Source organism: Lutra lutra, chromosome 1 (genome assembly GCF_902655055.1).
Source record: "Lutra lutra chromosome 1, mLutLut1.2, whole genome shotgun sequence".
NCBI classification, from domain to species: Eukaryota; Metazoa; Chordata; class Mammalia; order Carnivora; family Mustelidae; genus Lutra; species Lutra lutra.
Window position 1 is genome coordinate 60,673,975 of NC_062278.1, and position 15,193 is coordinate 60,689,167.

A 15,193-nucleotide genomic window follows, 5' to 3' on the forward strand; every position below is an offset into this window, starting at 1 on the left:
GACAGGAAATGACTTGCTCACATATAGGCTAAAGGAAAAGAGCCAAAGAGTTAGAGAAGCTAGCCATATCATGGAGATAGAGGGGAGAAAATTAATAGAACAAGACCCATTATCCACTCCATAAAGTTTTTGAGCATCAGTTGTTTGCCAGGTACCAGACTATATCCCAGAGGAGACAAGGATAGGATCAAATATTCAGGTAAAGAGGTTGACTTAAAGATCAAAAAAGCCTTTATGGTCCAAGCCAGGAAGAAAAATAAAAATAGCTTTAGATATGGAGATATTTAGGGTGGGGTGCTAGGAGGATGAGGGACACCAGAGCAAAAGCATCTGTGTAGTCTGTGAGGAGAACTGGCTATCATTACCAAAGGTATAGGGCAGGGAAATGGGGTTGCCTGTGAGCGGTGGATATTTGAAGTCAGAGCTTCCTTGAACTGGGGGAGGGTGGGTAAATGGAAGAGACATGGACTCTGTACATTAGACAGAAAGTAAGGTTTTAAGGCCATGCTTGGAAAATTTAGAATCTATAAAGAAAGACTGCCACAGATACAAATGACCATCAAATAAACAAAACCCTGGCCATCTCATTAGTAATCCAAGAAATACCAGTTAAAATGATTTTCACGTGTTATCAGAGTAAAAAGATTAAAAAGCATGGTGTCCCATGTTACTAGGACTTTATACAAAAATTTAGATACAAAGTTAACCTTTGTTGTTTTCATAAAAATGGAAAATTTTTAATACCTGATATAATATATATAATATTATAACGTTATAATATTATATATATTATTTATAATAATATATATAATATAATAACATAATATATTAATAATATAATATATTAATAATATAATATATATTATATATAATATATTATATATAATAATATAATAATATAATATATTAATAATATAATGTATAATAATATAATATATTAATAATATAATGTATAATAATATAATATATTATATTATATTATATATCATATAATATATATAATTATATATCATATAATAACTGATGAATCAGTTGGTTTCTAATATTTTGGCAGTTGAATTTTTTTCCCCACAAAAATCAAATATGTAAAACAAGTAAAAGTGAAATTAGTTTTTGAGGTATATGGTAGAATGCAAGGCCTTCCCATTAAGTGTTATAAGACACTTCGTAGGAACAGTTTTGAAATCCACAGTTGTAAATAAATAAATATGTATTGATGTGAGCAATTTTTGGTGATACAGTAAGGTGTTTTTTAAAGGAGCTTAAAAAGCAACATGTATAATACAATTTCATGAAAGAATACACACCCATGCATTGAAAAAAAAGGTCTAGAAGGATCTAAATGAAGGTGTTAACAATGATTATCTTTCCAGAATGGGGTACATCTTTTCTTCTTCTATGAGCTTATGTGTATTTTTTATTTAAAGGAAAGGAAAATAAGGAAAGAAATATGTGTTAATATTATAATTAGAAAAAATGGGTTTTTTTAAAGATTTTATTTACTTGACAGAGAGCAGGGGGAACACAAGCAGGGGGAATGGGAGAGGGAGAAAGCAGGCTTCCCGCCGAGCAGAGAGCCCGATGTGGGGCTCCATCCCAGGATCCCGGGATCGCGACCCGAGCTGAAGGCAGATGCCCAACGACTGAGCCACCCAGGTGCCCCAAGAAAAAATATTTTTTAATGCCAAAATAGTGTATACCAGGGCCTTAGGATGTGTGTGTGTGCATGCACAGGCACGTGTGCTCATGCTCTATACACACAACAGTATATTTAGAGATATATGCTTTCTATTATGCATCTTACTATGGCCTCTCAGCTTCAGTCCTACCCTTCTATACTTTCCTCTGTGATTCTATGGCTGGGACCGTGCAAAACCAAATCATCTTTGCCAGCTGGTAGTTACATCAACATGGACTGCTAGAGGGAGGTTGAAAGGCAGAAAGAGGAGAAAAGGGACTTGTTCCTTCCTGTTTGCTCCTTCCTTTCTGACAGTATCACTCTGCAACAGCTCTTTATCCTGGGTAATGGCAGTTGGTTCTAGTCCCTGAGTCTTTCGACACACTAGCAGAACTTGTTGACCCCTCAAAGGTAGTAGCAGCACCTGGATGGTGTTCTCTGCTCAAAATCTTGGTCCCAATTCCGTATATCCCTTCCTCCAAAAGTCTACATTCTGATATCCCCAAACTCTTCCCCTTGTTTTTTTCAGCTCCAGGATTTGTAACTGCTTTTGCATATATGCTTTTCAGTTCTTCAACACCTATTTAACCCGTTCCTTACGTTAAATTCTCTCTGGTGAAATAGGTAGTTTGAGTCTGTTTTATTAATGGATTCTGACTATTATGATACTTAGAACAAGAAGTATTCCTGGAAAAGAGCCCCTCAAATGGTACAAGGTTGGTTTGGCCACGTTCCTTAGCCTTTGAACTCAGTAGCTCCTTATCAGAAGGAAAGGGGACATGATAAATGCATGCTGTACTGTACTGTCATGCTTAATTATCAGAGGCTGATGGTGATGAAATGCCTTCTGAAGCTCTAAGAGGACTAGATGACTATTATGGTAGCAATGATGCTTCTGAGTGCCCTGGAGAGCCTACCAAAAAATGACAAGCTCAGATCTTTAACTCTTTGCTCAAGCCATAGAGAATCAGAGAGCTTCTGTGATGGCCCTGAAAGAATCACTTATTTCTTATAACTGCAGGGCTGAACTTGACCCCAAATTTACTTTTTTTTAAAATATTTTATTTATTTATTTGACAGAGAGAGAGAGATCACAAGTAGGCAGAGAGGCAGGCAGAGAGAGAGAGGAGGGGAAGCAGGCTCCCCACCAAGCAGGGAGCCCGATATGGGGCTCCATCCCAGGATGCTGAGATCATGACCTGGGCCGAAGGCAGAGGCTTAACCCACTGAGCTACACAGGTGCCCCCCAAATTTACTTTTGTTGGTTGAATAACTTCAAAGTAAATTGAATTTATTGACTCTCAAGTCTCATATATATGAGTTAGGACATTGGTTGGTAAGAAGGACTCTTCAGACTTGGAATAGGAATTACCCAATTTGATTTGGGAAAAGCTGAGGAAGCTTGTGTGAAAACCCTATAAAAACTTCAAGACCCACCCTAACCACTTCCCATCACCACTAGAGCTATCTATACCTCGAGTAGAATCTCAGTTTACTCCAGGAGACAAATACAAAGTTTGACATGGAAAGAGATAGTTTATACTCCAAAATAATTGTGAAGTGTTGCTAATTTTTAGTGACAGAAACTGAAGTAATAGTGGATTTTAAGGTTATTAAACTAAAGCAGATGGAATATGAAACACTGGATTGGACCAAATGTGTCAATATGAGTCTCATAAGTTGCTAGAGATTTTTGCAGTTAGAACTACGTCTGACAATTTTCTTTGTTGATTGAAACTTGAACTCAGCTATACGGTTTATATTCAATAAAGGCAAGATGTCCAGTTTCCTGGCATGATATAGAAGGAGGAATCCAAATTCTCAGGGAGCTTGGAATAATGGAATGGATATATAATCTGCGATCTTTACACTCATCCACCCACTAACCCCCAGCTATGTCCTCTTAAAAGTCACTCCCTACACTGAGGCACTGGGAAATACATTAATGAGTTACTACCAGTATCCTCACAAAGCTCTGTAATGGCTATCTTCTGTAGAGTCGGGCGATGATAGGAAGATACCACCCTTGAAATCTGCTCCAAGGATAATGAAGGCCACATGATACCAATTAACTATAAGAGACAAGATTGATGCATTTACTATAACAGACAACTGGGACAAAATGGTAATCAAATTGTTTTGACCAACAGAGATCTTAAGTAGTAGCTAACTGATGATAGAGTCTGTGGAAATTGAATAGATTACAGCCCAATGAAATATTGTATATCTGTAGAGCAGGGGCCAGAAACCTCATTTGAACACCAAAATGGAGAGACATGACTTCTTATTCAATTTACAGACTTATTCAATTTACATTTCAACAACATAGATTCCCTTGGTAGACAAGGAAGCCAATAAAAAGATGTTCATTGCTGTTACTTACAGTAACAAAACTTTGGAAACATTTAAATGTCCATATTTCAGTTACCTATTGCTGGTTAACAATCAAGAACTTAGTGACAGTTTGTTGGGTTGAATCTAGAAGACCCAAGATGGCCTTACTCACAATTTTGGCACTCTCTCTGGCATGGCTCAGAAGGCTGAGGGTGAGAGGGGATGTCTGGGTCTCTCTCCTTTCATGGCATGAGCTGGGCTCACACATATTGTCTGGGACCTTGGTTGTCTTCCATATGACTTTTCTCTCATGTGGCATCTCATCCTCTAGGACATATCTCTCCATATAGACTCACTTCAATAGGATAACCTGCACTTCTTTATATGGCAGCTGGATCCACCATGAGCAAAAGCAGATGCTACCAGGCTTTGTTTTGTCTGGGCTCAGAAGTTCCTGAATGCCACTTCCATCACATTCTATTGTCCAAAACAAGTCATAAGGGCAGTCAGATTCAAAGAACGGGCAAACAGACTCCAGCTCTTATTGGGAAAAAAGCAGTAAAGACACATTGCAAAGAGGCACAGACACATGGAGACATCAGTCATTCTTTGGAGGCCCTTTTTAACAATGTACTGCAGTCTAATAAGAAGCATTTCTTTAAAAAAAAAAATTATGGTAATGTTCTGGTCCAAGATGGTGATGTAGAAAGACCCTGAACTTGCCTCCTTTACAGAACACACCAAATTACACCTATTCATAGAGTAATTCCTCCTGAAGAAGAACTTAGGGCCTACTAAACAGCTTTTGCACAACAAAAAATAAAGATAATGGCAAAAGAGAATAGCAAGAGTGACAGACACTGTTAACAAAGGAAATCCCAACAAAGGGAACTCCACCCCAAACACTGCAAACTGCCATGGAGAGGGATAGTACTGAGGACAGGTGAATCTGTCCGTGGGCACAGAAAAAAAGCCTTGGATTAAAAGACAACTGGCATATGAAAGAGCAACCGCCAGAATTCCAGTGGTAGGGAAGCTGCAAGAATACTGAGTCAGAGGGAGGATCTGGAGAACAACAGGGTTTATTTCCCTCTTCCACCTTGAAATCACAGACTTGAGCGGGGTCCAGACACTATAGCCAACTTGCCACTTCAGCAAGCCCCAGGTCCTTTAACCCACATCAGCTGCAGTCATGCTGGGGCACAGAAAAAAAGCCATGGTTTAAAAGTGCAACTAGCTTTAAAGAGAGTCAAGCTTAGAACTCTCCCACCTGGCAGCTGCAGAAGGAGGAGAGCTATTGGAACACTCTCTGGGCAGGAGGGGCTGGGGGACACAGTCTACACTCCACCTCCACCTTACTAATGTGAAGAATGTGAAGGAATGGAAAAATGTTACCATGTAATGGAAGCAAAAGAAAAAAAGATGGATGGAACAAAACAGACTTTAAAACAAGGTCTGTAACAAAAGCCAAAGAAAGGCATTGCATAATGATAAATGGATGGATCCACCAAGAGGATGTAACAGTTGTAAATATCAACACACCCAACACTGGAGTACCTAATACATACAGCACATATTAGTGGACATAAAGAGAGAAATTGATGGTAATACAATCATAGTAGGGGACTTTAACATCCCACTTATATCAATAGATAGATCATCTAGGCAGAAAATTAATAAGGAAACAGTGTCTTTGATTAACACATTAGACCAGATGACAAAACAGATACATAGAACATTCCATCCAAAACAACAAAAGAAACATTTTTTTCAAGTACAAATGGAACAGTCTCCAGAACAGATCACATGTTAGGCCACAAAACAAGATTTAAGATTGAAATCATACCATGCATATTTTCTAACCATAATGGTATGAAACTAGAAATCAATCTCAAGAAACAACAACAACAAAAAAACTAGATTAAACACAAACTTGTGGAAGCACAACAACATGGTACTAAACAACCAATGAATCAATGAAGTAATCAAAGAAGAAATTTAAGTATACATGGAGACAAATGGTAATGAAAACACAATGGTCCAAGAATCTTTGGGACATAGTGAAAGCCGTTTTAGGAGGGAAATATATAGCATTACAGGCCAACCTCAAAAAACAAGAGAAAGTTCAAATAAACAATTTAAAATTACACCTAAAGGAACTAGAAAAAGAAAGACAAAGTCCAAGATGATTAGAAGGAAGAAGATAAAGATCAGAGCAGAAATAAATGACATAGAGACTAAAAAACAAAACAAAACAAAAAACAATGAAACCAAGAGATGTTTTCTGAGAAGATCAACAAAATTGATAGACCTTTACCCAGACTCTTCAAGAGAAAAAGAGCAAGGATCCAAATAAATAAAATTAGAAATGAAAGAGGAGTAACAAGCGACACCACAAGAAATACAAAGGATTATAAGAGAATACTACAAAAACGAATATACCAATGAATTGGACAACCTGAAAGAAATGACTAAATTCCTAGAAACACAGTCTTCCAAAACTGAATCAGGAAGATATAGAAAATCTAAACAGACCAATTACTAGTATCAAAATTTAATTGGCATTAAAAAAAATATACTACCAAAAAACCAAAAGTCCAAAACCAGATGAACTCACAGGTGAATTCTAAGAAACATTTAAAGAAAAGTTAATACCTACTCACCTCAAATTATTCCAAAAAATAGAAGAGAAAGGAAAATTTTCACATACATTCTATAAGGCCAGCACTACCCTGATACTAAAACCAGATAAAACACCACAAAAAAGAGAAACTTACAGACCAGACCAGTATCCCTGATGAACACAGATGCAAAGACCTCAACAAAATATTAACAAACTACATTCAACAATATATTAAAAAGGTAATTCGCCATGATCAAGTGGGCTTTATTCCGGGGATGCAAAGGTGATTCAATATTCACAAATCAATCAATGTGTTACACATCAACAAATCAAAGGATAAAAGTCATATGATCATTTCAACAGATGCAGAAAAAGCATTTGATAAAATTCAATACTCATTCATGACTTTTAAAAACCCTCAGTAAAGTGGGTTTAGAGGAACATACCTCAACATAATAAAGGCCATATATGAAAAATGCATAGCTAACATCAGACTCAGTGGTGAAAAACTGAGGTTTTCCTCAGAGATCAGGAGCAAGACAAGGATGCCCACTCTTACCACTTTTATTCAACATGGTTCTGGAAGTCCAAGCCACAGCAATCAGCAAGAAAACAAAATGAGGCATCCATATTGGTAAAGAAAAAGTTAAACTGTCACTATTTGCAGATGACATGCAGATACATAGAAAACCTTAAGGCCTTCACCAAACAAACAAACAAACAAAAAAAAACCTACTATAAGTAATAAATGAATTCAATAAATTTGTAGGATACAAAATTAATACCCAGAAATTGGTAGCATTTCTATACAATAATAACAAAGTAGCGGAAAGAGAAATTAAGAAAACAATCCCATTTACAGTCACACCACAGGAATAAAATACCTAGGAATAAACTTAAGGAAGTAAAAGGCCTGTACTATGAAAACTATAAAATATTGATTGAAGAACCTGAAGACAACACAAACAAATGGAAAAATATTCCATGAATTAGAAAAACAAATATTGTTAAAATGCCCATACTATCCAAAGCAATCCACAGATTCAAAATAGCAACAGCATTTTTCATAGAACTAGAACAAATAATACTAATATTTATATGGAACCACACAAGGCTCCCAAAGAGCCAAAACAAACTTGAGAAAGAAAAACAAAGCTGTAGTTATCACAATTCCAGATTTCAAGATATATTACAAACCAGTTGTAATCAGAACAGTGTAGTGCTGGCACAAAAATAGACACATGGATCAGTGGAACAGAACAGGGAGCCCAGAAATAAGTACATGCTTATATAGCCAATTAATCTGGGACAAAAAAATCAAGAATATGCCATGGGGAAAAGGCAGTCTCTTCAATAAATGGTGCTAGGAAAACTGGGCAGCTGCATGTAAAATAATGAAATCTAGACCATTTTTCTAATACCATACACAAAACTAAACTCAAAGTGGATTAATGACCTCAGTGTGAGACCTGAAACCATAAAAAGTCTAGTCGAGAACACAGGCCATTATATCTCTTCAGCCATAGAAACATTTTTCTACATGTGTTTCCTGGGACAAGGGAAATAAAAGCAAAAAATAAACTACTGGGACCACATCAAAATAAATTGCTTTTGCACAGCAGAGGGAACCATCAACAAAACAAAAAGTCAACCTACTGAACAGGAGAAGATATTTGCAAATAACATATTTGATAAGGGGTTAGTATCCCAAAAATATAAAGAACTTATACAACATTAAAAAAAAACCATCCAATTAAAAAAATTGGTGGGGGACCTGAATAGACATTTCTGCAAAGAAGACATACCAATGGCCAACAGACACATGAAAAGGTGCTCAACATCACTCATCAGGGAAATGCAAATCAAAACCACAATGGAATATCACCTTAGACTTGTCAGAATGACTAAAATCAAAAAGACAAAAATATAAAAAGTGTTGGCAAAGATATGGAGAAAGGATGTGCATTGTTGGTGGGAATGTAAATTGGTGCAGCCACTGTGGAAAACAGTATGGAAGTTCCTCAAAAAATTAAAGATAGAAATGCCATATGATATATTCCACTACTGGGAATTTACCCAAGGGAAACAAAAACACTAATTCAAAAGACATGCACCCCTATATTTATTGCAGGTTTATTTATAGCAGCCAATTTAGGGGACCAACTCAAGGGTCTATTGGTAGATGAAAGGATAATGAAGATGTGATATATAAATATATAAATATAGGCACACACAATATACATATACATATACATATACATATACATACTAGAATATTACATAGCCTTTAAAACGGATGAGATTGTGCCATTTGCAACAACATGAATGAACCTCGGGGGAATTATGCTAAGTAAAATAAGGCAGACTAAGAAAGACAAATACCATATGATTTCACTCGTGTGGACTCTAAAAAAACAAATGAGTAAATGAAAAGCCAAATCATACCTATAAATACAGAGAACAAACTGATGGTTGCCAGAGGAGAAGGAGGTAGGGAATGGGCAAAATGGGTGAAGGGGAGTGGAAGATGCAGGCTTCCAGTTAATGGAATGAATAAGTCACAGGAATAAAAGGTAGAACCTAGGAAATATAGTCAATGATATTTTAATAGTGTTGTATGGTGACCATCTATCAAAACGCTATGTTTGTGGTGAGCATAACATAGATAAATGTTGAATCACTATGTCATACACCTGAAACTAATGTAACACCATGTGTCAACTAAATTCAAATTTCAAAAATTAGTAAAAATAAAATAAATTACAATTTTAAATTTCAGAAAAATGAAAAATTATAAGATGAAAAACAGGGTAGGCAAAACTGCTGTAACAAACAGATCCAAAAATACAATGCTTCAAACACAAAAGTCAAAACACAAAATATCTCATCCACAATGTATTCAATACATGATTATTGAGAATTTTAGGCTCCTTCCTCCCTTTGACTTTGAATTCCTCTAGGGCCTTATCATTTGCCTCTTGCTGTAAGAAGGGGGAATAGATAACATACAGGAAACACACCTTCATCTTGAAGGCATTTGCTCAGGAATGGCACATACCACACTGACTCATATTCCATTGGCTGCACCTAACTGCAAGAGAGCCCTGGAAATGTAGTCCAGTGTATGACCAAGTAGAAGAAAATGGGTTTTGGTGAACAGCTAAAAGTCTGCGCCACAATCCTTTTTTAAAGACGTGTAATGACACAGGGAAAAGCCCACATTATATTAAGCGAATAAAAGTGATTATAAAACTTTCTACAGAATATGACTCTAAACTGGGGAAGAGGCAAAAAAAGATGTGTATCTGGAGTGAAAATGATGCCAGGATGTTAATAATAGTCATTTCTGATTGGTGAGAATATAGAAGTTTCATTTTCTCTTCTTTTTACTTTCAGAAGTGTGTTCAATGAACCCAAATGACCTCTATAACATGATAAATAATATTTTTAAACATTAAACTATCTAAAATGCAAATACAAAGCACTCTTAGCAAGGAACCCTGCTGACAAGTCAATCTTCTATCTCAACTCCTAGAACCTCATAGAAATGTAAAAAAAAAAAAATGTTATTGATAGCATTATTTTTGCCACTCCATTTTCTGAGGTATTGAGAGGCCAAAGCAATTTTAATACAGAAATCTTTAATTTAGAAGAGTCATTTCTAAGTCCATTGTTTGCATGCATTCCCCCATAAGATTATTGTAAAGGGTAATGATTAGAATCCAGAACCAGCTCTACAAAGGTATTTGACTTCAACATACATGCCCTCCCTGCCGTTGGTTCTATAGAGGCCAACTATGAATCCCAGGACCCTTAAAGGAAAGTGCTTTCCACAGTCAGGATGGTAGCAGGAGCACATCTTTCCTCAGCTTGTGTTGCCCCTCCCTGCACTGGAAGCCCCAGTAGGCAGAGTGGGAGCTTGTACCCTGCCATAGCCCCAGAATCAGTTTTCCCACTGGAAAAGCAGGAGCTGGCACTCTCTTGTCAGTGAGCCCCTGATGTAGTTGGAGGGAGGAAGTGTTGCAAAGCTAATTTTTAGGCCTGGCCTGATCATATGAGACCCAGGATTCTGAGGCAGACATAGAGTCGATGATGACGAGAATTCTAAGGACCCCTGGAACATGGAAGAGATGCTTTTCCATTCACTTTTACTTCTTTGAAGTAGGGATCTTGAATACCCTAGTTCCTTTCCATCCCAAGTCCTCTATCATCCCAGCTACCTTATTGTCCTCATCTCCAGTGACCTTCACATTCACTTCACTTCAGTCATTCATTCACGAGTCATGTCCTAAATCTTATTGTCATCCACAATTGTTCCATCTCTGCAATCATAAATTCAGACACTTCTGTTTGTCACATCAGCTTCCCATCTTTTCAACTTTCTTACTCTAGTTACTCCTTATAAATCTGATCTTAAACATCCCTGAAGCACCAGTCTTTAACTCTTTTCTCTCTCTCCTTCATCCTGATTTGTATACAGCTTAGGTCCTCCCAGTCTATTACTTGTCAATGTTCCCAACTCCCTCACCTCATTATATTTCTATTGCATTTGCCTGCCAAATACCTACTCCTATATCAATTCCATTCTCTGAGTTTTCTGTGATTGCAGGAAAAAACAAGTCCTTAGACAAGAACTCTCCAACTTCCTAATGCCAAACCTATAAACCTACTTGTCTTCTCCACCCATCCCATCTTCTAGTCCTCCAGTTACATTGGACAAGGCAATCCTCCCCAGCTAAGACAGGTCCCCTGTCTGTGTTCCATGTCTCAAATCTTTCTGCCTTCTCACACACTTTAGGCAATAGATGAACCCACAACTCTTAAACATCAACAATATGCCCTTCTCTATTGGCTCTTTCTCATCAGCATTTAAACATAAGTCTTCCATCTTGGAAAGAACAAACTCCTCCCTCCACTTCAGGGTGTTTATACTGGTTGTCCACTCACTCCTTCCTTTCACAATGAAAGGAGGGAGAAATTAATTCCATGGCCAAACTCCTTGAAAGTCTAACTCCTTCTTTCCCAGATACTCAGTCTTCAACCCACGACAGCTTGGTTTCTAACTTCCTGCTAACTATTTTATCAGTGTGTATGTCAGAAGGAAGTGGAATCCACTCCAGATGGTTCAAAAGAAGAGGCTACTTACAGAGATGAGGCAACAACCATGTAATGGTGATGTGCCCAGAGAGTAGGGACAGTGATAAGCCATTATCATTCCTGGGGCTGAAGAGACAGAACAGGAAGTAGAACAATAAGAACTAGAACCAGGGAGAACGGGACACTGCTGGGAACTGAGGTTAAGGTGTAGTGCACCTACTTCCTGAGACCAGACAGGAAACAGGGAGAGAATGGGGGAAAATATCTTGCCCTCTCTGCTTTCTGATCTGCCATTGGCCAAACCCCATTGGAAGCCAGAGAGTAAAAGAGCTCAAGTGATAAAGTCTACAGGGTTCAGCCTCTGGGGCACAGACAAGGGGAGAGAAGGGTAAATAAACAGAATAACCTGCACATTCACACAGCTTCTTTTTCAAAATATCCAGTGTCTTGCTTGGACACTGTCAACTACTGCCTACTTGAAATAATTTCTTCTGGTGGCATCTGATATTCCATTCTGCTATTTTTCTTTCTCCCTTGGGATGCTCCCACTCAGTGTCCTTTGCCAGTCTCTTTCCCTCTGCACATTCCTTAGATATGGTGTTCTCTACATGCTCCCATGGCTACATCCAGAAGATGAAAATACAAATCCCCATCTGCAGCTAAGATTTCTTTCCTGAGCTTCAGGCTTCAGAGAAGGTAACTAGAGCATGTATCTGTATTTTCCCCCTGATGATGCCAAAGCATTTCATATTCAACAACATGTCCCAAACTGAACTCACCTCCTACCTTCCTCCCTGAAACCTTGCACCTCTTCCTGTGTTTGACTGAATAACATTTCTCTCCATATGGTTATCTCAGCCAAGCCATTCTCTTTGCTGCTGATAGAATTACTTTTCTAAAATTAAAAATATAATCATTTTACTCTTTTGCTATCAATGGCATATTTATTCCACGATAAAGCCTGAAACTCATCATGTGATATACAAACCATGTATCAAAGATGGCTAGCTGTACAAGATCCATGTTCTCCTCTTATTCCTGGATGTACAGCTGATCTGCTCTTCCCAGCCACTCTAGAATTCAGGGTGACCATGTCACTGAGTTTTAAACAATGGATGCCATCCCCAGACTAGTGTCTTTAAGAAGTAACTATGCCTCTTCCACACTCTCTCTTTCCTGCTCAGCAGTTAGGATCATGCACTTAGAGGACGGCAGACTCACAAGGCGAAGTTGTTGCCTAAAGGGAAGTCATCGTACACCAGAAACAATTGCTTAGACTGTTAGGTAAGCTAGGAATATATTTCTATCAAATATTAAAATGAAGGGGCACCTGGGTGGCTCAGTCAGCTAAGCGTCCAACTCTTGATCTCGGCTCAAGTCATGCATGATTGCAGGGTCATGAGATTGAACTCCGTGTCAGGCTGCCCATTCAGCATGGAGTCTGCTTGAGATTCTCTCTCTCCCTCTGCCCTCCTCCACCCCACTTATGTTCTCTCTAAATAAATAAATAAAATCTTAAAAAAATTTTGGAGTGAAAAGAAGTTGAGTAAGTAGCCCAAGGTCACATGATCGAGTATATTCAATGGAGCCCACATTCGAATCCAGACTGCCTTAAACCAGAAGGCAGGTTATTGACCTCTGTGGGTGTATGGTTTTCTTATTGTACACTAAGAATTTCTGTTCCATTGCTTATTTGGCTATCTCCATCCAGTAAATGCTTTTTTGGACGAAGGATCAGGTATGCTTGTTTAATTGTTGCCTTCTGGTATCTGGCAGAGTATCAGGCATATGGTAAGTGCATGCTAAATATCAAATGAGTAGCACTTGTGACTTACAGAAAAGATAGGGACAGAGAGATGGGATAAAATGGCGACCTCCTCTCTTGTTTTACTGCTTTTGGTCAGGAGAGAGAAGAGTATTTTGAGGCGGAAAGCAGAAATCTCTTTGTAAAGGACAGAAGTTGATCAAGAATTGACAGTATCCAAAGTCACCGGAATGGGTGGTGAAAGTTTATCTCCATGGAATTCATTAGCAGTCCATAATTTATTTTCTAAGGAAAATTATTCCTTTCAAAGAAATTTCCAAATTTCTGTCATGTGGCATAATTTTATGTCCAAATCCTATTCATCCCTTAATTCCCAGTTCAGGCGCCCCTCGTTTTGCCTGCTCCAAAGGTTGGCATTAATCTCTTCCAACTCTGAACTTCCATGTCACTTCATCTCTGCCTCTCTCATGATCTTGACTACAGTTGGTCTTGTTCTTGAGACACTGGTACTCAGTTCTGTAAGCACCTCCAGGCAGAAGGTACATATCCTCCATCCTGCTGGCACATGGGTGCTCCGGAAATGCTTGCTGAATATATACTGAGTTAATTCATAAGTAAATAAGCCTTCCCACAGAACCAAATACTAGCCTGGCATGAAGAGTTTCTTCATTCAAAACAAAAACAAAAACAAAAAACATAAGAACTCTGGAAGTCACTGGAACACATTTGAAAGGTCAGCTATACACTTATATGCATAATATGCTAATATCCCACACACTAGACCCCCCAAATTTTTCTGATTCTAAAATGTATTCTGCCCTAGATTTAAAATGTGAAGTGCCTGTCTATACTTTTTGAGAATTTTGGCATATTTAGGACTTAAAAAAAAAAGTCGTGGTCTCTTTCAAAATGTAATTTGCAGGGGCAACTGGGTGACTCAGTTGGTTAAGCATCCAACTCTTGATCTCAACTCACGTCTGCATCTCAGGGTACTGAGTTCAAGCCTGGAGTTGGGATCTATACTGGATGCTGGGCAGGGAGCCTACTTAGAAATAAACAAAGTGCAATTTGCATGCAAAAGTCTTAAGAAGACAGCCTCTCACTTGCATTGAGGGACTCTCAGAAGGTATAAAACTAACATGATTCATTTGAATTCTGGAAGTGAGTTTTGGTTTGGGTTTTGATCTGAACATATAGGTATAAATCCCAGTTTATCATCTGGAGTGTGTAAGAATTAGTTTTTCTCATTCAAATGCTGGTTTTCATTTTTTAAAAATGTTTGAAGATTACTCCTTACAAGATTCTTATAACTGTCTCAAGATACATGAAATAATGGTTGAAGGGGAAAAAAAGAATTTAGATAGAAAAGTGAGAAACAAGTTCTTAGCAAAGAGATGTAAAGGAAGGTAGAATTAAAGTCCCATTACTGAGAAAGCAGCCTGTCATAGAGAAATCTTTCAAACTCCATTTATTTAATATAGCTTTCTATTGTGACATGTAGATTCACATTTTAGTTTAACTTAACAGCTTTAGATATAATTGTTCCCCGTGGACCTGGGCGTGGACACTTTAATAGTGTTTGCTCAAGAACAGTCTTTACGGCTAGTTCAGTCCCCACCTTTTCCACCAGAGGGCGGCAAAAGGCCATATCCAGATTACTCTCTCTAGCTCATTCAGGCTTCACTTAGAAGCCAAG

At 37.9% G+C, this 15,193-nt stretch overlaps 1 protein-coding gene across 4 annotated transcripts in view; it reads left to right on the plus strand.

The window, feature by feature from the left end:
- The window catches only part of GTPBP8 (GTP binding protein 8 (putative)), a 78,148-nt gene that overhangs the window by 30,879 nt on the left and 32,076 nt on the right, over nt 1-15,193 (plus strand). Inside the window, exon 6 of one of the 4 annotated variants that reach the window (XM_047724880.1) lies at nt 4,344-4,377. The exons of the other annotated variants lie outside the window; for them this stretch is intronic. Within the exon in view, the coding sequence (XP_047580836.1) occupies nt 4,344-4,362 (19 nt within the window). The 3' untranslated portion in view covers nt 4,363-4,377. Of the gene's footprint in view, nt 1-4,343; nt 4,378-15,193 lie in introns of those variants that run through there. 4 annotated transcript variants of the gene reach the window in all.